This window comes from Pleuronectes platessa, chromosome 16, assembly GCF_947347685.1.
Source record: "Pleuronectes platessa chromosome 16, fPlePla1.1, whole genome shotgun sequence".
Classification (NCBI taxonomy): Eukaryota; Metazoa; Chordata; class Actinopteri; order Pleuronectiformes; family Pleuronectidae; genus Pleuronectes; species Pleuronectes platessa.
Window position 1 is genome coordinate 6,859,653 of NC_070641.1, and position 26,334 is coordinate 6,885,986.

Below are 26,334 nucleotides of genomic sequence, written 5' to 3' on the forward strand. Positions count from 1 at the left end.
CGCTGATAGAGCCTGGCCTACTCTCCTCACTCCAGCTCTATCTCTGGTGCGAGGCCAGAAGGAAAAATTAGGGAAATGGATGACAGCTTCATTTACCGCACACTGATTCAATTTCATCAAGCTCATAGACGACAACAGTTTGAAACATGATGGCAGATGTTACCCTGAATCTGCATGCCTTTCATGTTCCCATTGATTTTCATGTTTCCCTCCAGCGACGATCACTTTCGGGTGCAAATTAAATCAAGCTTTAACGGCGAATACAGAGTCAAAGGTGTCTGTACTGTTAACTTTGATATTGGCCCAGAGGAAAAAACAATCATCACTTGGTCATTGTTAGTTCAAAGAAATGCACAAAGCAGATCAAATCACAGTAAGCGTCTCAAATGGTAGAACTACAGGATGAATAAGAAAAAAGAAATCTCATTATAAATAGCACGAAGGCAAAAACATTGCAAGACTGAGCTCCTGTGAAGAAATGAACCCATCAGGTGCTTCCTCTGCCAGTAAACTTCTCAGTTAATCGTCCAAAGCTGACACTGATGATATGAAAGACAGATTTGTCTGTTTTAAATTATTAAAAAAATAATTCCCCAGAGCTGCATCAAAAATATTGTTTTTAATCTTTTCAGTTGGAGTTAAAAGATCTACAGGAACTCGGTGTTAAGAATATCCAAAGTGTGAATATAGTAAAGAACGATTTTAGTGTTAATCACCTCGATCCCAACTTGGGTCACAGTTTTCCCAGATGATATAACACACAATTTTTGAGGTAAAAATGTAGCAAGCAAGAGTGAATATCCTGGGGTGAAAAGAGTAGATTATTAAAGAGAGATGAATATTTACAACACACAATTCGGGTCCTGGTTTCAACTTAACCTTTCTTTTTGATGTTAGTTTGCTGGCAACCTGTCAGATACCTCCTGTTATCTCACATTATACTTCAGCCACTTTCTCTAAATACACTCTTATATTCTGTAATAAGGTTTTGAGGAGCAATCTTGTCATGAGTAAGATACTATGTTCAAACTGAAAAATGGGGATTAAACTGTAACTAGGTGGATTATCCTCTGGATTTTGGATTTGAACTGGACGTAATCTCATGCAAGGAAACGTGTCCTGAGATCAGAACTATGATCTGCAGACTCACTGTCAGCTTCACCTGATGGATCAATGAATACATCCCATTCCTCACCAAAAGAATGCCCCTAAACAAGAGCCAACAGCAAGACAACACGTCTCACGCACTCCGCTGCAATGTCACACAAGTCAAGTGAAGCTGAGTCGTGTCCGCAGACATCTTGTCGGGTAAACTGACCACGGATCCGGTCACTGCCTCTGGGCTTGGCTGTTCCCTTGTCATGGGCTAATGTAAGCGTGGATGCACACTCGCCTCCTCGGGCCGGATGCTGGTCTCTACCCCTCGGATCACAAGTTCAATTAATTTCACAGTTGGCGGCCCCCACAGTCATTTCACCGGGGCCTGTTGTCTGGAACTGGAGAGAAATGGGGAGAATATGATGCACCTCGAGCCGCAGCCGCTCAGCCCCTCCTCCTCCTCCTCGCCTATATCCCTTCCACCCATGAAGGCGCCGCTCGCCCGGAGCCACATCTGATCTGATAGGGCCACGGCTCTGCAGCATATTAAAGCTCACATAACGGCGATAAGCGACGATGAGACAGCCGCATGCATCATTACGGCTCCATAAAGACATCTCTTTTTCATCTCATTTCAACGGAAAATACTTAAATTTATCTCGATATGCAGCTCATTAGAGAATTTGAGCCTATTGGCTGTAGTCAGATCAAGTTCAGGAGCTGAATAGAGATCTTTTCAGACATGACCTTCAAATAAGGTCTGTCTTCCTGCCTTCAACTTCAGAATAACTTTGTTTTTCCAAGTGTGACCAGGAACCTGGACCTGTTTTACGAACCTGGCGTCGGTTAAAAACTAAAACACTTCCCAGAGATCCTCCATCTGTTCTCAACACTTGAAGTGAATCTTAGCATTTTTTTGACTCAGACTCATCAGCACTGTTGGTGGAACTGGATCAGGGCAGTCCAGAACCATTCTACTATGGGGAGACAGAGCTGCTGTGGGCTGCATATTAAACTGAGCGGCACAAACTCACAATAATTCTGATAGAGCAGCGGAAACCACATTATTTTCGATGATGAATGAGAGCAAAATGGGTAAATATTACAATGAGCCATCATGCATTCATGCAGGCACCCAGCTTGTGTCGACTCTTAATGTGCGCCGAGTGGCCACACAGCTTGTTGACACAGCTCTGATACATGCGTCACATTAGGTGCAAAAAGGCCCCGCTTGGAATAACCAAACATCAGAAGTCTCTCGTTTTCTTCCCTTCCTTATTCTGTCTTTGCTACTTTGTCATGCGGGGCACCGTGTGCCGCTTGATTTTTCCAGGACAACACACGAGGGATGGTTGCTAATCACAGGCCGAACACTGCTACCCACTCTCAGCTCTTAACACCACTGTCTTACTCCACAGATTTTCTCGGTGGTACGCCAGCCATCCCTGATCTTAGCGTCACAGCATGGTGCTGTACGAACATTTAATTTTTTTCCTGCTCCTTCACATCTTTTGCTTTTAAAGTACCGGATTTATGAATGAGGCCTGGTGTGTAGGATGTATTGAAATGCAGGCCTGCCCTGAAGGGTCACAGGAAACTGGTGGGCGGCTCGGCTTCTCGCACACAGACATTCAGTGGGAGCATTTAAAGGCAGACCCCGGCAGTCTTGGAAAACACCTGCAGATGAGTTACAACTGTAATTTCTGATGCCATTTTGTATACAATTACCATCCGTTTGTGTGCTGGGAGTGAGAGCTCGCTGCGGCTTGTAATTTGACACTTGAGCAGTCGCACAAGCGTCGTGTAGAGAGGAGTGGGGGAGAGTGGGTGGTTTGATGTGGATCAAAAATCACCCAACTCGGCTCTGATTTGTTTGTGTGGTGGTTTTTCTCTGTCTCTGATGAGCTTATTGTGCCCTCACCCAGTCTTTCATTTGCTGTGTATGACTGTGCTCTGATTGCCGGCGAGTGAAGACTCCAGATTAGATCATTGTGCTTGTAAATAGATGCTACATTCAAATAAACAAGGATTTTGTTTATCTCAAAATGGCATCTTTTTCACACATAAAAGAGAAACAGCACACAATGGGGTTTTAAATGTTTTATTTAGTCCTTTACCCAAATTGTAGTATTTATTTAAAAAAAAGTTTATTTGAAAAAATTAAGATTTACAATTTTTTTTAATGGTTGGTCATAATTGGGCAGCCATAATTTGCAAATTCAATATGTGAATACAATACGATATTATACAATACCATACGATAGGTAACTTTCACTATGTTAGGTCACCAGAGCATAATGAGCTCAGATCAAAACAAATACTTTGCTAATCACAATCCTGGCCTACCATCAACTCCACCTCTCTTTTCCCTCCCTGTTCTCAGCGAGGTGTTGCCATGCCCAGTGGAAACGAGTCCAAACCCACAACGAGACACACAATTGCATAAAGTTACCCTTTCCTGTGTTTTCAATCTCTGAGCCCTTTGGCTGTCATGCAATGATGAATTAGCCTTTGGGGGCAACAGCCAATATGTTGGTGCTTCCTTTGTAGACAGCGGTTATCTAGGCCAAAAATCTGTCTTCCTGTCCCCATTCACTGTGCCCACTGCGTGTGATTGGTCAAGCTGCAAACAGAAACCAGAAGTTACCTAATCTCTAACCTGAACCAAAAATGGTGTCCCTCGCCGACATAAAATGCATTTTCACATGTACAATCTGTTTGATAGAGGTTACTGCAGTGCTGACAGCAAACCAACTACTGGTAGCAACTTTGCCAAACAAATTCTTAACGTTGGTAACTGCAAAGCAAGACATATGACATCTGGGTCGACATCGGTCGGAGCCTGTTGGCAGCTCGTAGGGCTCCATCTTAGAAATATGACTATGAGCATATCTCTTTCGTTGTCCTTTAGCTTTTTACTTTTTACTGGAGATGGGGAAAGCCAGCAGTTTCATCGGGAGGGACTCACCTTCCTCAACCTGAAAGTGTGCCTGGACCAGCTTCCTAAACAAAGAAGGTCAGATCATGACGAACAGCGAGAGAGTTACGTCATTCTCTTCCCAGACACCACTTTTCTACTGTATCCACTAACCCTAACCCTTTACAGGTTCAAAATGTTGTTTGTACAACTATTAAAGAGCAACTCAGTCTAATCCCAATTATTCCTAGATACATGTACATGCATTTTATAGAACCATCACTGACCCTCTACTGCAAGAGAATTTATTTGAATTCTTTAAAGATAAAATCCAGTAAAAACCGATAATACTTTAGTGTACCCGACACCACATTTTCTATAATCTTCGCTTAGTTTTGGAATTTGGCCTAAAAGTAGTCAAATGTTAAATGTGGAATGGAATCTTTTCATTGTGCCATTAAGCTGGTGTGAGTATTCTGAAAAATTAGCTATCTTTATTTTCCAAATTAAGACATTGTCCTTCATGACTAGGCCACTAACTCCCCCCCCCCCCCTCCTTTCACTGCACTGGCGCTCGTTTTCTACATCCTCGATCATCACCTTTTTCCCCCCAATTTTTTTTTATTTCTCTAACTATTCTTCTATTCTGAAGCTTTCCGGTGTGTATGCAACCCCATGAAAAGGAAGATTAGCTCCAGCATGATGAAAACAATGCCGCCTCGGGCCAGCCTTCCTACTGTCTCACAACCAATTCTTTGCATACCAATACAAGCTGTCCTCTTTTTAGTATTGGTGCTGGGCTGCGGCCACTGTGCTGACAGAAGCATTTCCATGTCCAGCTCTGCCCCGTCCTTGATCTCCACTCATAATAGATATTGACAGGTGCAGCGGAGATAACGCTAATCTGCATCCTAACAGGATTTCACGTGTCATATTGTGCTTTCTCACCGCTGCCTCTTTAATTCGCAACTTTGTTTTGCCGCTAATGGTATTTCACGGTGGCACAGCCAGCGGCCTTCAGAGGGAAGGATACGTTCAGGTTTAAATGTCTGAGCAGGTGAACTAATGTATATTGGATTCAGCACATTGTCCATTTTTGTATTAATATGTGATCCTAAAAATGAATATCATTGAAATGCAAAAGTAATAGATGTATTCACTGACATGTATTTTACAGGCAAGCAGCTGATTTTTCACATAAATATGCATTTACCAGTCACAATGAAAATACAAAGAAACATCTAAAAATGATTTATAACAATATATATGATTTATCTTTCAGAAGAGTCAATATCGTATTTTGGAAATTTACCAATTCAAACGGACAAAACTTTTCCAGTTTATCTCACAAACTGCCTTTCGCTCACATGGGGGAACCATTGACTCTATAAAGATGGACAACAAGACCCCCCCAACAGTGAAATCAAAGCATCTCAATAGCCACCTGGTGGCTGGCTGCAGAATAGATCATAAATCAGCCTCCTCCATGTTAGCGGATGAGAAAAAGACCAACAAAAACAGTTTAAGTCAAATAAGTATTTCTCAAAGAAGATTTCTGTCATATGAGACAGTTCTGATGTATGTGCAGGTGTTTGTGTTTCTAAAATGTTTGTGTTTAATAAGTCATTTGATTATATAATGAATTGGGTGAAACTTCAGACAGCTGAGACTGACTCACGATTGGTCGAGCATGTCTATCCGTGGAGCCTCGCTACTGAGACTCCATCCTGCAATCACTGCTTTGCAGATTCCAGCTCCAAATGACATATCTATCCATATATGTCATATCAAGGATATTAATTTCTGGATAGTGGGCTGAGGTGGAGATGTGTCGTCCATCTTTATATTGAGTCTATGATCCCAAACCTTCCACATGACCTGACATTCATTCCCCCCTATCCACAATTTCGATTAAAAGATGCTGTAGATTTCGCTCATGAGAAGTAAGAAGTATCTTTTGTGCTATAGTCTACACAAACATCTTGAATAATGCCTACATTGAAATAATATATGCCCACATAACAAATCAGTGGGATAATTTTCACATTAATATTCTGGGATTATAAGAAAAAATCCACCAACCAATATGAGATTCATGATATGAAAAAAAAAAGGAAAAAGGACATTTATACATTTTCCAATTTGAGATAAAGAACGCTTGGAAAAGGTGAGTTGGGCTCTAATGTGTGACAGCACAGTGTGACCTTCCACTTCCAGTTAGCTCTTCAGATGGGATTCCAGTCTACAAACATGCACTACATAATGCATGACGAGCGGCTGGTAATAGGCTGTGTGTTGTGTGTGACAGGGTTGTATGAGTCACATTATTCACTCTTGGCCGTCTTGTGGGATCGGGAGTGAGTTTCATCTAAGCGACCCAATCAGCTTCATTAGCCTCCCATTTAACGGACGGACGAGATAAGGAGAAGAATCAGTTCATATTGTGCGTTTGACGGTTGCAGATCTGGGTGCGGAGAGAGAACCGGCTCCTTTCTGCTCTGAATCACGCTCATTGAGGAAAGACGCAGAATTGACGAACAGTGCTCTGACTTGAAATGACCCAATGAAAGACCAATCACAGCCTGGAAGCTGCCTGGAATCTGCCCAGCGACAGAATGGGAGGATGAAGTTTACAAAGATGCTACAAGGTCATAACTGGAGGATGTAGAACCTCGGATTTATGTGAATATAGATATTCTTGAGGCTTTATAATATCCTGCACAAAAAATTACACTTCTCAATTTTGGGTTCAGGTGCAAATGACTTGTTCCATTTAATAACCCATTTGAGTGTGTTTAGTGTTAATTGTCTTTCTATCTTATCTCTTGATCTCACGTCTGTCTCCTCCCTGCGTTTTCTTTTTCTCACTTAGGAGAACATCACAGGAGAAAACAGAGACACAAGAATCAGGATCAACTTTCAACACAGCAGTGAAATGTCTTTTCTCATTTTACAAGATTTTGTTTTACAAATTAATGATTAACAGTTAATAATCCCCCTATAGAGGCCTTAAATGCTTGTGCTGTTATCTGATAGGGTTTTAAACCTTTAATTTTCTTTGTCCATTTGTTGGAAACACTTTCACAGTCTCTCTCCCTCTCTCTCTCTCGCTTCTGTTTCCTCTCCAACACACAATATACAGCCTGAAGAGCAGAATCAACAGATTTCTTAATATGATATGGAATAAATGCAACTCCTTTGTCTTCATATCTTGTAATACGATTTCTTCTATCACATTTTTTAGTTTTCATGTGGGATATCAACACCAAAGCAAAAAAAAAACTAGCATCGATTTTTCAACCCGCCTACAAATTCAAGTGTTTCTTGGGTGTGATCTCAATCCAGCTTCATCAGCCTGGAACGTCAGAGCTCACTTGTCCTCAGCTTTGACCGTGCACATGCACATGATGAGCGGCTGTGGTTGGAAATACAATGAGGCAGCATCACCCTGTTATCTGCACTACCAGACGGTTAGACTTCAAACTGCAGCATCTCTATTTAAAAGTCCCTGCACAATGTTTATTTAAGACCATGCCAACCATGATCTCACATCCCTTGTTGGGACGGAGCGCGAGGCATCGTCACTCTCACTCTCGTTTTCTTTTTGTCTGTCAGAGCTGTAGAGCACAAACATGTCGCATTGTTGTCTGTATAAATTGTTGGGTGACCACCTCACGTAAGAAACTGCAGTGCTGGCGTGCATGGCATATTTAAGCAGAAATTTTAAGGATTTTTTAATGATATTATCCATATTTTTATCCAGAATTTGGAAGAATACTGTTTTCAGCAGTATCACTAAGCCCAACGGCGACGTGGCCCTCTGACATTTTTGTTGTTCTTCATCCACATTTGACCCCTGCACCAACATTATTTTATTCTTCGACATTCAACTCATGAAAGTAGAAGATTAATGCATTATTCATTTAGTTTGGTTTGTTGTGTTTAAACCAAATTCACAATATACAGCCGGGGGCAGATTCTGTCTCTAAGCAGAGTTAGCTTAGAGACAACTGTTTTTTTAATAAGGGAAGATTTCTTTTATAATTGGAGTTTTTATTAAAACATTAGTTGCGAATGAACTTTATGCAAATACAGTAATTACTGTTGTATACTGTCTGAAGAAATCTGCTCATTTAACCTTGTAATCACCTGCTTGTCTAATCCCAAGCAAACTGCACTAATGCCTCCTCTGCTGCACAAACTCGATCAGTTAATAAATATTTCAGTCTCTTTGCTTTTCAACCTTTGCAGAAAAAAAAAAGAGCTTGTCGGTACATCGGAGACGTGCGTGGTTTGGTCAAAATGTACAGCTCTCTCTGCGTGTGCGTCTGGGCTCATATCTCTGCCTCAGCGAGTTCCCACTGTCACACAAATCACCAGGATGTGAAGTTCACAGCTCTGTGACAGGAAGCTGTCGGCGCAGCCTCACTCTCTATCTGATGTCTGGTCTTTGAGTCGCAGCTCTCTGAACGCTCTGATCTGCGCAAGTCTTGAAGCTGAAGTTCTGACTCTGTATCCACGTCTCGATGCAGAGAGGAGAGTCCGGCTGACTTATCGGTTGACTGATAAAAAGGAACCAGAAAATACTTTTACATTTCTCTTTGTTTACCTCTTTTCACCCCTATCCGTTCATTGGGTGGTTGGTTTGTTTATTTGTTTGTCAGCAAGATAACTAAAGATCTGATAACCACAACACATGGTGAAGGGTGCGATATGCGCATCTTACACATTTGTTTTTCTTTCTTTAACTTTTCAATATAGTGTATTTTTCAAAATTTGCATTGATTTTGAAGATTTCGTGGATGTTGATGAAAATCAGGGCATAATTATGAATAATTGATATACATGAGCTTGTGTAATTAGGTGCAGCTTGATACATTTTAGGGGATTGTTGGGCCTTGTCGGAGATATACGCTCTACTGATGCTACTCCAGTTTATTCATACTTTATTTAGCATCTGATTATTATGGTTAGCAAGAGGGAAATAGTGTAATTTTGGTAACTAGACCGTTGTAAGGGAGTGGCGAGAGTTAGGGAAAGATTCAAATGAAGGTTATTTACAGGACATGGTTGTGGAACTGTGGCCTTCAGCATTAAAAGGCTAACACGATACAACCCTCACCCTGAACGTTCAGCACACCACCTCCTGTGTCTGCACTGGACCAAATTTATTTCAATTTGAACATACTTCCTGGATATCCTGGACTGTCGATTGAACAAAACTCGCGTATGATTAAACATATCTTTACATTGAAAAATCTATCCACACAGACCTGTAAGCATCAGTTTCCTCTGTGATTTTACTTAATGAAGCGCAACCATTTATCTCATTTCATTTCAACTGAGTGTTTTCTTTGTTGGTGTGATTGTAAGAAAGATTACACAAAAACATCTGAATAGATTAACCATTAAACTTAATTAAAGTTTGGTGGAAGGATGTGTAATTTGGTTGTCCTATTCTTTATTATTGCGTTTTCTGGGACTGATATTTGTGTGTGCAGATCCAAATGAAAAATATCTGGAACTAGGGAATTTAAATATGGTTTCAAAAGGGGACAGCTTGGCCTTGGCAGAGGTGTTTGCTCTACTGACACATTCTGGTTAATTTCTAAAAGGTTTTCATGAAGTCTTTCTGAAGACATTACACAAGAGATTCAAGGACCGCAACACAATACCTGAACAATAAGGCAATCAGCACCAAAGAGCTGCATAAAGTCACATCGCACTTCATGAGTTTAAACCAGGACCAGGGGCTATAAAAGAGATAGGCCTCCAGTCCACTCTGGTTTGTGGAAATGAAACGTTGGTAGCTGGAGCAGATAAACATCACTCTGCTAAAAGGGACAAACTTCAGAGTTGACAGCGGCAGCTGGAGGTTGAGCGAGCATCCGATCCAGCGAGAGCTTGACTCACAGTTTGATCTCTATGAATCAATATTAAGCATCATGGGTAAGTTGGTAAACATGAGTGTGCAGTGTGCTGATGATGTCAGGGCACAGGATTTATCGATCAATGATCCTCAAGGTTTTCAGTTACTGTCTACTCGAGTTTAGAGCCACCAACATCAGCTCTGGAGAGAGAGAGAGACGCGTAAGGACTCGGTAATGGAGGCGAACCGGGCAAGTGATACCTCCTCGGCACACTTTAACTCCCCTCCATTTGCACTCAGACTCAGCCACACAGCCCGCACTCATGCCCATGCACAGACACTGTAGGTCTGGAGGGATTAGAGCGCAGGGAGGTGGGGGCGCTGCAAGAGTGCGTCCCAATAAGACAAGGTCACCTTAAGTGGATTGGGGATGAGGAGGGAAAAGCAATTCCCTCCGGAGGAAAACAGGGAGCAATTCATGAAAAAGTAATTAAGCAGGATGCACATCAGTGGATGCCACTGGCGGAGAAGACAAGGAGAGAAATGAAAAAGCCCCGGGGACGAGGGGGAATGTTTGTACACAACATATGGGAGATGCTAGAGATTGCTAAATGTGTTTGTTTAACCTCGCACAATTTAGAGATGCGATTGGTCGGTTTCGTGAAATGCTGCAAAAAAAATTGTCTTCATTCTTTTCTATAACATATATGGTGAATCAAAGTCATTTTTCAAGCAAAAAAACGTTAACGTTCTTAGCTTCAGCCGCTTTTCAACCAAGAACACTAAATAGCAGCAGACGATGAAGCTAGCCTACATAACAGGTGGGTTCTATGCCTTGTCTACACTACGGCAGATTTGTTTTCTTCTTTTGAATGTGAAAACTTTGTTCTGCAAAATATCTCCATCCAGATGAGAACACAAAAACAAATCCATTCCCTCAAACAAGCATGGAGGTGGTGATCCGCGAAATACCAGAGAAGAATGCTATGGTCCAAGTAATATTTGGCGAGACAGAAATGTGGGTAATGTGGTGCAGTGCATTCTTGTTATTAGACCCATTAGTGCCAACCAAACATAGAGAAAGTGGCATGTGGCCTCCATTGTGTGTCTGGGTTTCTGAGGGCATGGGCAAAGTAATCTGTGACGTAAGTGTCCAAACTCTGTTTTACATAGAAACCAGAGTTTTTGAATATCTGCACTTGAAAAGGCTTTGGTAAAAATCCCAGTCTAAGTTAGTTAAAACGCAAGTTATTCAAAATATCTGTAACAATGTGGACAGGGTGTTGAGGAATTGAAGAGGAATTGAAGTAATGTGCAGAGGTGGGGCGTTGCTGATCTCTATAGAATAGAGTTCCAGTGGGAGGGGGCTGCCAAACTGAATGCCCCAGCGCCATAAGCTTTCAGGTTGGTGCAGGGGATGGAAATCAGACCCATGTCCGAGGACCGTAGGGTCTGGGATGAGATATAGGTGTGGAGATCAGGCATGTGCTGGTGGGTCAGGGTACGGAGGAGGAGGGCTTTTTTTGAAGGATGCAGGAGCAGAAGCCAGTAAAGTTGCAATAGAGTGGAAGGTGATGTGCTGCCTGGGCTCAGTGGTTCTGGATCCCACGAACACACACATTTAATTCGAGGCTGTTTACGTGAAGTTGCATTTCCATCACAGGTCAGCAATTCAGTTTCAAAATAAAGATAACGTGACCAATATACTCCTTATAAAACCATTATGATTAACAGTTTTTGTTCAGTTTTATAACTTTCAACAACTTGGTTATGAGACATTTACTGTGACCACCAACCCGACCTCATAGACTCATCTCCCGCCCACGTCAGCGAACAATCTGCAAAAGACGTCAGTGGGTTCACAGCAAGCACGAGCCAACACATCAGCCTCGGCAGAAAACCGGCATTGATCTTCTTTAACGTTCCATCTTCTGACAGTCACACATAAGTCTCTGCACGACGTCTGCTTCAAAGAACGTTTTGAATAAGTGATGTATTTTGGCGATTTGACAGAAAAAGTAATGGTTATTGATGGATTTTAGAACATAAATGATCAATAGATGCAGGAAAACACACTCTTCAGTTTGGATGTGGATTCAGAAATTAAAGTTTAGAGTAAATATACAGTAATTTGCTAGTGACAACTTTTAAATAAACATGGGCACTGCTTATTTCTGGGTCAGTGAAAATATTCCACAGCCTGCAACTTATTAGAGCACTAAAGGTTATTCCCCAACTGAAGAACAGTCTCATAATAAACTACTATTTGCACCTGTTTGACTGTCATTATGTTTAAGAATATAAATATAAGTACAGTTCACAGTTGACCTGGAAATTACTGTAAAACGAAAGCAAAGGTTAAAGAGCTGTTTCAAAGGATTTGAGTTTGTTAAGAAAGAACCTATCTCTGGCAGCTGAGTGCCAGAGATAGGAAAGAGAAGTCAGGCGGTATTGTTGTTTTGGGTTTTGGTATAATAACAGGATTTGTTGCTGCAAAGAAAAAAAAAAACTGTAATAACAGCAGCCCCGATCCTGTAGAAGACCAAACTCTGTCTAACACTGAGGGGCTTCAGGAGGCAGATATTGATCTCTCAACTCTTTCAGCTTCTCGTTCAGGTTTAGGAATGTTATTCTGCTCAGACATCTACTGTGGCAGCTGTTTGGCTTCCATCAAAATCCACCCGCTCGGGTCCGGGGCTTTTAAACGGCCGCTTCGCTGCAGACGATCCATCACTTCGAATAGAGACGGACAGACGGGGGCCGGCGAACACAACCATTCTCTCCCAGCACTCACTGATATCTGACATAAATCCGTCTCTCGTAGCCTTGGCGGTGGCCTCACACAGTCACTTTACTGCGTGAGCCGAACACTCGAGCGGTGGTTGATTGTGCGTCTCCGCGGATTCACACAAAGCTCGACAGTGTTGTGTCGTATCACGGATGCATGAATATTAATGACAACACTACTTGGAGCTTTGTTTAGCAGCTCGTTAGTCCGTGACGTACATTCGCATCTGTACCGTTTGTACTGTTCCTTTCACTACGACGCTCTTACACAAACAAAGACACGTTGCACACACAGACACACACAGTTGAGTGTGAGGTCGCAGCCGTTTGTACCCAGACGTTGTTTTTCTTAGAAAACAGTGGATTTACAGGGAGTGGATGTGAATGTAAATGTGTTTATCTGAGGCACACGGTGTGTTACAGCAAATAAAAGCAGCCTGATCACAACGCAGTGAAAATAAATAGTCTTCAATGCACACTAATAGAAAATCATTCAAATCCAATCTAGCCCCGCGCATGGATTGTCATGAGCTGTTAACATGTGCTGTAGAAATAATCAAATATTTACATCTGATAAAAAGTCAAAACCTTGTTTCTTCATATTTAATGTTTTACAGATCACAACACAAAAAGGAATTACCGGAAAGAAGAGAGAGAATAATGAAGGACAAGAAGGAGAGTGGAGAGGATAAGAGGGATGAGGAGTGAACAGAAGGAAGGATGGAAACCATTCAATGGTGAAAAGAAAAAATGTACAATTACGATTGGACGGAATAAAATTGGTTTCAAGAACCAAACAGAAGGATTGTGCGAGTCATAAAATAGAGAAGGAGGATATAGGAAGAAAGGCAGGTTGGGAAATGAAGAGAAAATGGACAAAAAACGTGGGGAAAGGAAGAACGCAAGCAAAAATGTTGGAAAGGTCATAAAATATATATATAGTTATTGGTGATAAAATTTACCTAATAAATGTATTGTGAGTGAACAATGCAATTTCTGAGGCATGAAGGAGGGAGAGAAAAAAGGAAAGAGGAAAGAAGTAGGGGAACAAGAGATACGAGGGAGGATAGGAAACAGATTATGCTGGATTTTATGAGTTTGAAGAGACTAGTGCTGTGAATATTCTAAACCTGCCCGTTTGTAATGGGCTGTTCTCTTGTCCTGTGTTAATGTTCCAGAACTTCTTCAGAGTTATTCCTCATCATTAGTGAGTCCTCCTCAGACAGTTCTACAATATACTGTTATTTTGTTATTGTTTGTGTGCTGGTGGTTGTGTGCAGAGCTTTTTATAATCGGTCTATGGTTCAAAGTGAAGTTAGAAAACCTTGTGGTCATCCTACTTGGTTTCTACAATGAAGCCATTGTGCATCTAAGATCAACTGGGTTCTAGTCAATCTATATTTAATGTTTTTTATGAGATAAAACTAAATTTATTACTATACACAAGTGTGGTGCGTATATATAAGTTTGAATGATTGACTGACCTTTTGTCATACATTGCGTTTCTGCTATTTCAGACGTCTGTGAAGCCATCAACACAAATGTCACACCCAAGATCGCAACTTTTCAAAATAAAAGCTCTATAATTCAGCTCGACATAAAGCATTGCAGTAACAAAGAAAATGTTGCTTAGTAGAAAATATGATATAAAAAGGAAGTGATTTAAAGAAAGTTGCTGCCATGAGAGAGATCAGCACCCCGATACACCCAGGTCTACATCAGTCCATTATCTGGAAATAATAGTCAAATCAAATTATCAAAATCATTTACTGGGCCAGATATTATTGTCATTATCACCCGTACCACAACTATCGTACCACAACTGCACTCTGATGAGCCCAGAGTCAGATGACCTGTGCAGACACATTCACTGTAGATATGATCTGCTGTCTGCAGAAATAAGAGGGCCGATGTTTGCACAGCGGCGCTGGAGCGAGGGTTGGACGCAGTGAGCAGTGACATGCTGCACATCTGTCAGTCTGCTTCCTCCTGAAAGGCGGTGAGTGTGTGTGTGTGTGTGTGTACACGAAGCCTGCTGACAGCCAGCTGTTAAACTCAGACATGTACGATGGAGCCTGACAGGACCTCCGCTTTGAAGTGACAGCTAACGCCATCAGGCCGCTAAAGCCTGTCACCTAATAGGTGCAGAAGGAGGGCGACAGGTACAGTTGGGAGGGAGTCGCTGCCTCTTACAACATCTTAAATACGAGTCTTTGTTCGAAAGGATTCATCGTTCAGTTCACGAGAGATGACGTCGTCAAGCCTGCTGGTCAATATTTACTTTAATGTGATGTGTGCGTTTATTTACGACATTTCATTTCATTGCTTTCTTGAGTGAGTGACACTAACGTAGCCTAAGGGTTGTAAAGTGTCACCAAGAATTAATGTGTGTCATTTAATTTAAGCAGGTGACATTAAATGTCTAGAAAATGGCAAAACAATGTCAGTAAGTGGAACCACAATGTAAAATGATATGAATTTAATCCGATTTTAAATGAGAAGTCAACAAGTATTTTGACCTGCGGCTCGAAAAATGAGCATTTCCTTAATTTCCTTATTACTTCTGCCAAAGAGTTTGTTTCCTTCAGAATATGTTTGTTTGTTAGATGGCAGCATTACATAAACAACTACTGGACGGATTATCACTTGGTGGAAGGAGGCTGAAAAACCCACAACATGTTGCTGTGGATCGAGATCAGGCTGCAGATCCAAGAAATGATGACCGACGTCTATAAACGTGTAACAATTTGACTGAATTTAAAATCACCCTTTGAGCCTTGCCAGAGGTAAGTGCTCTTCTGAGTGCAATTCTAGTATAAATTCATGTCAGGCTAAAGCTGCAATGGAGATGGCACAAGTACGGTGACTGGTCAGGTGCAGCTTTTTCCATTCAACATTTTCATTAACACCATATTTTGTATGATCCAGAGTTTCCATTACAAAACTCATTTGTCATGAAAATACATGAAAAAATAAATATTTTTCAAAGATATTGTCTGTCATTTCGGTTAGTTCTTATCACACTGATGTTTGTTCAAGTCATCAAATTTCTTAACAGTTTTCTTTTAGCGGGGATGGATCATTCATCTTTTATACATCTATAGTTGTAAGATTGTCGTGTCTTCCAGTCGCACTGTTGCTGTCGCTGGTGTTAGATGAGATAGTGGCACAAAAAACTATCACCATGATGCAACAATGTCCAGAAACGAAACCAAGCGTTGAGACTTTTGAGTCAGCCTGACAGGTTGATAGAGAGGAAGGAAGGAATACATAATAAATGGGAAAAGGAGAAAAAAGTATGTTCAAGTGATAGATATTGAAAGGTCTGAAAAAACACAAAGAGAAATAAAGAGAAGTAAGGAAAGGAGGAAATCAGAGATATAAGAAGTTAGAAGGGAAGGAAGGTAGCAAGGAAACGTAGTAAGGAAAGGCAAGAAGCAAGGGGAAGGGTATCTTCAAAAACTTGGAAGTTAAGATAATCAACTTAATAAAATACACCTCATGCCAAAACAGTTTCCTAAAGAGAAACATATTTTTGGCCAAGGGCACTTTTTCTATCACTTGAAGCAGAACCTGATGTGAATCCAAAACTAAAGGAAGCAAGTAAAACAAAGTGTGTGTCTTCTCCCAGATGGGGCACTGCTTAGACAAGCTGGAGCAGTAGCTCATCAACAAGAGAGACCTCGTGAACTGATAGCACAGAGCACGGGAACTTACAACAGGCTGCCATCGATCGCTTTAGCAAGCTGGAAAAACTCCCAGAAACTAACACGTTATAATTTAATTTTCAAACCCGGGGGATAGTCGAAACAAGTCCGAAATACTTTTTGCATCTGCTACAATCTTCCAGTTAAACATTCATTCATCCAAATAGATTAAGATAATCAATGTAATAGTTTGGGGGAATTATCTCTTGTACTTGGCAGTATTGGGATGTATCAAAGTACATTTACCCACTTACTCTACTTGCGTACATTTTTGTAATTAATTTATTTTCAAATACTTTTCACTCTTACCCCACTACATTTACAATAGTATACATATCTACTTTCTACTCTAGAATGGGGAGATAAAATTAGTTAACCCGCCTAGTTTAAATTTTACTTCAGTACATTTCATCAAATTACGATGAAATGTACATATATATACATATATATATGTGTATACATGTATATATATGGATACGGGCTGGAAGAAATGGCCAGAAATTATATAATTATATATGATATTGGTAATTATCATTACGATATTATACATTGGGGGAAATAAATCCAATACATGATGTCATCAACATTTCATATGTGGACACAATAAGGGATTCAAAGAGACAGAGTGGACTGAAAAACTGGATTGAGATTTTATGAAACCTGTATAAACCTCAGCCATACTGGAGACCTCGACAACACATGGAAGCACCGGGTAGTCAGCATGAGCAGCTCCATCACCGCAGCGGAACAGGAAGCCAAACAACGTCAAGTTGGGAGCTGTCACCATCAAATGCTAACTGTGACGGATCTCTGCAAGCTGCAGCGCAAACCCACAATATCTGAATATACAAACACAATTACACCAGATTGTCGCTCTCAATCAGGGGCAGACGCTATGAAGTTGAAAGTCGGAAAACTTACTATTTACCTTGCAACCCCCTAAAATGTGTTTCCTCGACCCATACTGTTAATCATCATGGCAGCCCTGTTGTGTATCTGACGCCCTCGCCTCCACAGAAGTCACCTAAATAAAACTTAAGTGCAAGGCCGCCTGCATTCATTCAAACCTGCTGTCGGGCAAGCACCAGTGGAAATACAAAACCACCTATTGTAAGAAATAAATAAAATATTATGACTCTGGCACCCTGCGACCAATGACGTGCTGTGCTGTGATTACAGGCCAAGGGCACTCAACTGGTTTGTGTGTGTGTGGGTGTGTGTGTGTGTGTGTGTGTAGTGTGGGGGAGTTTTCTTATCAGGTGCGAGCAGAAAGCAGGTTGTGTTGCTTTTCTCTCAAGCAGGAAAGCAGAACATTTGAATAACATGACGAACGTACCGTAGGACATGGGGATGTCCAGATCGCCCTGCCAGGACATCTGCGATTCGTCTATGGAGTGCTGCGCTGTAAAAAACAACAACAACAAGCCTCTTGTTTACAGCTCATTCTCACTCCAGGGCCGCTTTTGATTTATTAGATCCCCAAAGGAAGGCAATAGAATGGAAATCAACGGCTGTGCCCGGCTGTATTCACACTGGCTGCTTATCAAGTGCAGAAGTGTGACTTTGTCTTTTGGAAGTGTGGATTTAACCATAGATGATAAATGTGTGCGTGGACATTGCAAGATGTCACTTCCAGCCATGATGTGTCACAATGTCCAACTTGCACTGAGCCGAAACAAAAGTCACATTCTTCGATTATTAGACCGCACACTCATTTGGCAGAAAGAGGATGACAGCATGACACAGACGCTCTGACAGTAAACGTGTTATCGGTCTTAAGTTGGTTTTCAGGGCACTGTGAAGTACAGATAGTGAAGATTGGCATTTACCTTTTAAGTGGCCACGTCCAAGCGTCACAAACCCAGAGGAGATGAAGTTGTGCATGTCTTGGCCTCCGCTGCGAAGGTTCTCTTTCCCATAGTGGCCTGGTAAGACAAAAACAAAATGGCGGAGAATTTCAGCAAAAATATTCAAAAGCTACAATTTCACGAGTCATGCATTCGTGACAAGACGGGCACAGTCATTACAATGGGTAACATCCAATCTTCATCCAAACGTATCAGCGCGTAGGTTGCAGCAAAAAGTTGTTATTGTTTCAAATGTTTTGATTCAGCTGCCTCTCTATTTCACATCACTCACATGCCACAGACAATAGTAGCTAAGGCTACACTTAGCATACACTTATAGGGTCGCTACTTTATCGGGAGAGTCGATTTGTTTTTTTGTGAAGTAATAATGAGGATATTTTGTAAAGAAATGTTGACATGGTAAAACAGAATGAGGATAAACTCTCCCGAAGTCAGTGGCCATTATCACTTTTCCACTCAACCATATCTTCTTTCATCTTGGAATCTAAATTTGCTATGTGATCCATAAAAGATCTTCAATGAGAGGACAGTTCGTGATCAGCGTCAGACATTAGTGTCAGTGACTCAAACTGTCTTTGTTTGAAAGCGTAAATCCAACAACAACACAAATTGAAAACTGATTGAACTGAAAAATTCCACCATTTTAGAAGCTGGTGTGACTGTGCTTTAATACCGAGAAGTATCTTTACTCCATTCCCCAGTCAGTTCTGCCATTTTGTAAAAAAGAGCAGCCACTTACGACAAGAATACTAAACAGAGCTAAAATGGTATGACTGACTAAAGTGACTCTCAGGTGGGATCATCACCTCATCAATATATTGCTAAAGGACGCCAGAGATGCAATCCGCAGGCTTCAGCCCCTGTTTATCAAACATTCCTCTTTCTTCGCAGTAAAGGAAAAGTTTAAATTAATTAGATACTGAAATTGCGGTGCTCTTAGCCCACCAAGGGGAAAGATAATTGGCTTTGTTACACTTGATTTCAGAATCGATTTAACCCCCTTTTAAGTCTTTGGGGAGATACGTGTAAGAATGCAATGCAGTTCACCTCAGGTATACACACTTTTTGAACTTCCTCTGCGTTAGAGGATCACGGTGTAATGCAATTTGTACCACATCACTGCTAACGCTCCTCCGAACCACTGCTATAATTGAGAGTACAGCGTGAACACGAGGAGCAAGACAAGGTCCCTGACAACGTTCCATTGTCCTGCCAATCACAGACCATTCTTCAAAGAAATTAAAGAACACAGTGTTGATGAACTGAGGGAAAAAAAAGATCCCGAAACTGTAGAGCTGCTTCATCAGATCACATCTCCTCCTTTCACTCGACATTAACCGGCAAACAGTTAAATGCCTCTGTCTCCAAGGAGCCACTTCAAAGTCAATAACATCACTCAGACCTTTGGGCCTCGAGAAGCGGCGATCGAAGAGCATTTCAAATCATCATAATGAGAAGAAACACGTGGGACCACTGGGCCTGGTCTTCATCACAACAAGGTTTGGCACTAAATCCTCAGCCCCATGGCTTCTTTCAAATGATCAAACCCTGAGGAGGACTATAACCCGATTACTGATGCACCCTGACCACTGTCGATCATTTGGGACCATCGAAGAAATCAAGAAATACCCAAAAGACAAGATGTGATTGATTTAACAGCGCCGTGTTGTATCCATGTGGATGAAGCAGTCTAGTATCAGTGCGATGTCTCGCAGAGTGAAATGCTGATGATTCATAACCTCTGCATTGCTCCAAGGAAGACGCTTTGGAGCTGGAATCAGAAGACGCTGACTGTGATATAAATTGCTCCCATGTGCCAGTGCAGACCTCAAGCCCCTTAACTAGAGAAACATTCATCAAAATCGCCTTATCTACACTTTCAATGAAAAAGAATCGAACCCTCGTTTAAACGAATAACCACTTTTCCTCCTAACGTTCAGGAAGGAAGGGGAAACGGTTTTGTTTCAGAGATAGACACTCAAACATCATGATTGAGTGAAATAGTAAACAGTCATCAAATTAGTGACTCAATCCAATACTCAACTAGGGTAGGAGTTAATATCATCCTTCAGGAAAACTTTACCTCAACCGCATCACATGGCTTTAGTACTGCCATACCAACCTGTAGCCAATCAGGTAAGAGCCTCAACGTACCCTCAGTCTCGGCTTGCAACGCTATATTGATCAAAAGGACAAAACACCTTAATGACGCTACTACTGAATATTATTATTCTCATTACAACCAGTCTGAAGGAGCTTAAATATGATAGTCACGCAACTGTTCCTGCCCCCCCTTCTTTTCCATTTTGCTTTGCTGAGCACAACCAGTCCAGGGAGATGGCCGCCCATACTGAGTCTGGTTCTGCTAAAGGTTACTTGCTATATATATGTTATGATTTGGCACTTAAAATGGAATTTAATTGAATGTGTCCCTTACCTTTTATTTTTTCCTTTTATTTTTATTGCACTTCATAATCTTATTTAGATAAGTGCTATAAAAGTTGTCATTTAATCTCCAGAGAGGATATTTGTTTAAAACTGTCAAAATAACTCTATTCATTTATGTGTATCTGCATTTGATCTGTTGCCGTTTTCAATTTCAGATGCTTATTAATTCCAATGAATGGAAGTCCTAAATAAATAGTTAAATAGTACGATGTCACTCTCTGTACCATAAATATGAACAAAAAGAGCTTCGATGGGGGTAGAGAAGCTGGCTTGGTCCAACAGAACACAAAATTGACCTGCCAGCACCTCTTTGTTTATTGTTTCCCAGAACTAGTTCTGACGTGCTGTCGTATATGGTGGGAAATCAAAAGTGTTTATAATTGTACTGAACCTGCCACTGGAAGGTGGAGTAAAAACCTGGTTTGGACAGACAAGGGGTGGGGAGGTTGGCCGGTCGCAGGGAGAGCATTTATAATGTTGCACTTGTGCGTTCGCATTAAGAGTGCCACAAAGCTTAATTTGTTGAGAGCTGGGGAGAGAGGAAAAATACCTGTCGCCTGTCTCACTTTCAAAATGCGGAGTAATCATGGTATGAAGTGCTGGAAAATGACACAAATGGTCGAGTCCAGACTTCCCCTTTTCGGCGTCAGAAAGGTGAGGGGTAGGTGGGTTTCTAGAACTATGCATCCATCCATCATGTTGGTCAGAAGTACAGATGGGTCATTCAAGTTCATTTAACTACTACACAATTTGGGTTGATTTGCCTTGTCTTTGAGGGTAAATGAATCAGACCAACAGAGCCCAGAATATTGGACAAATATTACTTTGACTATATCTGAACTGTTTATTGCATGAAACCCATATGTAAAGATGGAAACGTGTGGTTTTACAGGGGTTATGTGTGGGATGCTTTCTTGGACGGGAGCAGCAATTTTCTCATCTGGTTGTCTGGCAACTACATGATTGGCAAGGAGCCGCGAGGTGACTGGTGCAAACATCCAGGAAACAATCCCACACATCTGAGCAGAGGAAATACATGAGATGTAACACGTTGTTAACATTGGACAGAGCCACGCTTGTTGTTTCCTCTTGTTTCTAGCCTTTATGTTCTAATAAGCTAACAGGCTACTCGGCTGTAGCATCATATCTACAACAGAGCTATAGGAAGGCTTCTAACTCTGGCAAAGGAAGGAAATAAGGATCTAACCATCCATCACCTGAGGAACGATCTGGAACATCCGTGATTTACAATGTGAAAACCCCCAAAACTATAAGCTTGGTGGCTGTGATGGCAGCAGATATGGTTTCTCAAATAAATACACGTCTATCTTTTCAAAATGTCTCTTATTGCTGCTCTACAGATAGACCGAAATATCCAGACTCATCTCCATGACATGACGTCATCCTCTAAAAACGTCATCCCAGAGTTGATCTCATATCCAGTTGCTGTCAGTGTCCTAAAGAGATAATTGCTCTCTCTGTCTGCAAAGTGTGGAGGACATTAGTCACCTACTTCCACAGCAGCAGAGAAACTTTAGAGCACAAAATGCGAGAACAGAACAGATCAGAGCTCTGGGATATTGGAGAGATAATGCTCACTCTCTATTGGACAGTTCTGGAGGAGCCATCCACACCACAAGACGCACACTATCAGCGCTTCGTCTGAGTATGATATATTTTCGGGAACAGCAAAGTGAGATGAGTTTAAATCACAAACTGCTGCGGAGAAACCAACCATTGCTGCACATCGTGTTAAAGTCCATACCTTTGTCATTAAATCTGAGTCATGTCTTCCCATTGGACCCCCCCACCCCCCCTCTCTAATGACTTTTCCACTCAAAACCCTTTCATTATGTCGTGCTACTGTTCACACATCAGACAATAGCGGGCTAATATGACACAGGCTGGACAATCACGACATCTTTTCTTCGTGTTTTTTCAAATAACGAGCAAAGTGCTGCTGCGTGGTTTTGAGATTCACACACAAGGATTAAACCTTATTCCACATTGAGTCTCACAAAAAGGTACCGTGGTGTACAAGAAGCACCACATCGACTTTAAAAAGTTGAGCGCACAGCAATTCACAGCACTTTTCAGCAAAACTGTTCTAAATCATTTGTCAGGAGAGAATCTTCGTCTATGCATTAAACCATTTTTATGCGCTAAGTGAACCGAGCTTCATAAAAGGTTTTCATCTGAGTGGTTTTGAGAGACGGATTTTAAAACATGTGGCAATTTATTTGGTTTTGTTGCTGTGCAGTCTTTGCCTTTGCCTTTGTAATCCTGCAGCTTCTTCAATAGATAAGATGTTGGACCGTTGGGCCATTAAGGTGCCATTTTCTTTGTTGTGTTTTCTGTGGATGAAGTGCAAGTCCCTTCAGCTTTCGGGCCAGATTAATACACCGGTTGAAATCCGGTTGTGCTAGTACGTCAAGCCCATATTTCTGCAGCGAGTAATTAGAATTTTTCAGTAAACTGTTCACAATCCATGGATGCAAAATAAAGTAATCGTATTCTAGGCCCGTCTTTAATAACAAGTAATAATGCAAGTGCTGCGGATCATACACTGAGTTCAAGGTTTTTATGGTGCATGCAGAATCATCAAACAAATTTGAGGGAAATTTAATTACAGCAGGCTTATAGCTCCAGGGGGCCTGGAACAACAAGTTGGATAGTTGATAATTCAGTCTTAGTGGCACTAACACAGTTCATTCGGCTTTTTTTTTTTTTTTTCATCTTCTCTGAATTCTGCTTCGGCTTATTGAAAACCAACCTTTGATTATCATATATTATCTGCGTTCCTGTATTTGTTTGGAAACATCTTGAACCCTATAAATACTGCATATGTCTGTATGTATGTAAAAGCTGTTCAACTTTACCGCTTTAAACTTGGGCTGTGTATTTCTTAGTGTTCTTGGGACGTGCGTTGTCAAATTTGGTGCAATTCGAACACACGGTATGTTTAACATTTATAAAATGGTTTCATGAAAAACAGTGATTATCAAATTTTGATTGCAGATAAACCAGGTGTCTGGACACAGTAGCCAGAATACAAACAATACAAACTGACAGCATATATATAAGAACTGTTTGAGGAGGACTCACTAATGCAAGGAATAGTTCTGAAGAAGCTCGGGAGCATTACCTCTGTTCTAAACCACCACAAAGGTTTAGAACACTGCACTAGTTGTGTTAAAAAGAAAGGAAAAGGACAGAATTAAAGATACATTTGCTGATTCGGTTATATCATCTAACTGCGTCCTCAAGTCTTACAGCAAACGTGAGGCGAGGAGAACATAACCGAAGACCAGCTGGATTAGTGACCATGTAGTAATCGACTTTACTTAGGCTTTCAGAACTCAGGCAAAAGTAGTTTCTCCTAAACCTACACCAGTAAATTCAAAACCTTCTGCTGTAGAGACGTGAGAAAAGCAGCTCACATCCTGCCGTTCGGTCTATATCAGCTGTCCTCTGACACTTTCCCTCCATGATGGGTGATGGTGCTTCTGAAGAGGAGGGTGGAGGCAGGGTGACACGAGAGTGAAACATAACCCTGTTGAATCTGGGACACCATAGTAGGGCACTTAGAAAACGAGCTGATCCCAGGAGCAGGAATCTGGAGGCCGACGGGATAAAAGTAGGAGGAACAGCGTTTGCACGACAGAATTATCTCCGGACAAAAAGCTTGCGTCTCTCGCAGAACATGATCATTTGCATCTAAATTTTGAGCCAGTGCTGAGGGGGCTTGTGTTAAAACAGCGTGTGGAAGAGCAGAACTTTTGCATTTAATTTGCTATATATTTTCTAACACGTTTTTTCCTTGGGAAGCTTAAGACTCGGCGCCCATCTATTTACTTCCGGGGATGTCAATCACAGGATGATGACGAGATAGCAGAGACAGTCTCTCCTTATGAGACACTGAAAGCTTTACACCCCAGTTAAGTTGGATTTTTATAAATGGTCACGGAGTGAATTCTACACACAGGGTAAATCATATGGCCTTCAAACATACAGTGTCTGAGCTATTGATCTATAAAAAAAACAATGTCACTCACCGTGGTTGGAGGGCTTGGCGTGAACAGGTGTGTAATGATTCTTCGAGGTTCTGACTGGTGTTTCGTCTTTGGGTGACCCGTCAAATGCTGCAATGTTCTCATCTTCATACTGAGATATTGGAACTGGTCCTTGTTGCCTCAGAATGTCTGCCAGGGCTCTAAAAATGTAAAGAAATACACAAATGAAAACATCTAAACAGAAATATTTCCCTTTTTCAATTACCAACATTTTCATTTTTGTTCTCCTTGCCAGCCCCCTCAAGGTCTTCCTAATTTATTTCGCCACAGTTCCATTAAAGCATGGAGGCTGGCAATAAGGCAAAGAGGCTAACTACAACAACAGTTGCAAGGGAGTCAGACACTTCCAATAGCACGGTAGAGACCCGTTCTGTTATTTTTGTCAGACCAGAGCTCAAGGGCCATTTACAAAAAGTGAACATTGCCTATCTTCTTTGAAGCCACAACATAAGAGTGATATTTCATCAACACCATTTCAAAATGTCTGGAGCCACAGGATCAGTCTGTGAGTGGAGTGCTGGATGGCTTTGCATTTTCTTAAAGGACATGAAAGGCCAATTTAACAATGTCAATGTCAACCTAAAGCCTCCGCATAGTCTACTTTTCTATAACTCAGTGACTTTGGGAGATTTATTGCATATTAATAGCATTTCCCTTCCAGGAGGAGCACACTTTAGCCGCCTCTTTTTCACAGACAGAGGCGACCTGATTTTGAATTGTCCTAGTTGGCTGCTATGTCGTGAGCAGCAGGAGGTATAGTTTGCAAGAACAGGCCCAGCATTTGTAAGCTGTTTTAGTAAGAAAGGAAAAAACAAGCAACATATTATTAAGTGCTTTAAAAAGCTCTGCATATAAATCAATAAAACATACAGCTACTAAACAGTGTTAAAGATGTTATTCAGCTGTGCCAAACAGCTTTATGTTGTCCAAAAACTATTTACACATCATTGAGCAACACTTATGCATAAGGGGATATTTTAATTTATAACACAGAATAAAGAACAAAGTCTAGTTTTAATACAATGTTCTCTGTCCTGCTCCTGAGAATGTTTTATTTAAAAATGTGTTTGAATATCAAGTTAAGCATGATTTGCTAAAAACCACAGTGTCAGTGTATTTTCATGTATTCATTGGTACGATGACCTTGAAAATATCTTTGGTATTCACATTGAGCTCTGTTATTTTATATTGCACAGCACGTTTAGACAAACCAGTATATTATTGCAAAGCTTAAATTGCTAAATCCTAACAAATTTTTTTATAGAGTATTTCTGCATCTTTGAAATTGAACTTTCAGTTATTCTGCTGCTTTTCTCTTTTACCCATTCTCAGTCCACTTAGCTTTTACCTCAATTTCTATATCTCACAGTCAGAGACCAAAACATTATTCTCACCTAGCTGGCATAAATTGCACCTCAGTTTGCTCTGCAGAAGGTGATCAATACGGCCTGTTCAAATCATTGGCTTTAGCTCTCACTTGGCATTACTTGTGTTTCGGTGAAGGTCATAGACCAAACAGCAAAGGTCTGCCAACAGCTCAGTAGTCTGTTCGCAGTGCTCCATCAGT

At 41.2% G+C, this 26,334-nt stretch overlaps 1 protein-coding gene across 1 annotated transcript in view; it reads right to left on the reverse strand.

Moving 5' to 3' along the window:
* The window catches only part of LOC128458679 (protein shisa-6), a 71,876-nt gene that overhangs the window by 41,862 nt on the left and 3,680 nt on the right, over positions 1-26,334 (reverse strand). Inside the window, exons 2-4 of the mRNA XM_053443601.1 lie at positions 24,750-24,907; positions 18,208-18,303; positions 17,715-17,780 (exon numbers count right to left, since the gene is read on the reverse strand). Of these exons, the coding sequence (XP_053299576.1) occupies positions 17,715-17,780; positions 18,208-18,303; positions 24,750-24,907 (320 nt within the window). The remainder of the gene's footprint in view (positions 1-17,714; positions 17,781-18,207; positions 18,304-24,749; positions 24,908-26,334) is intronic.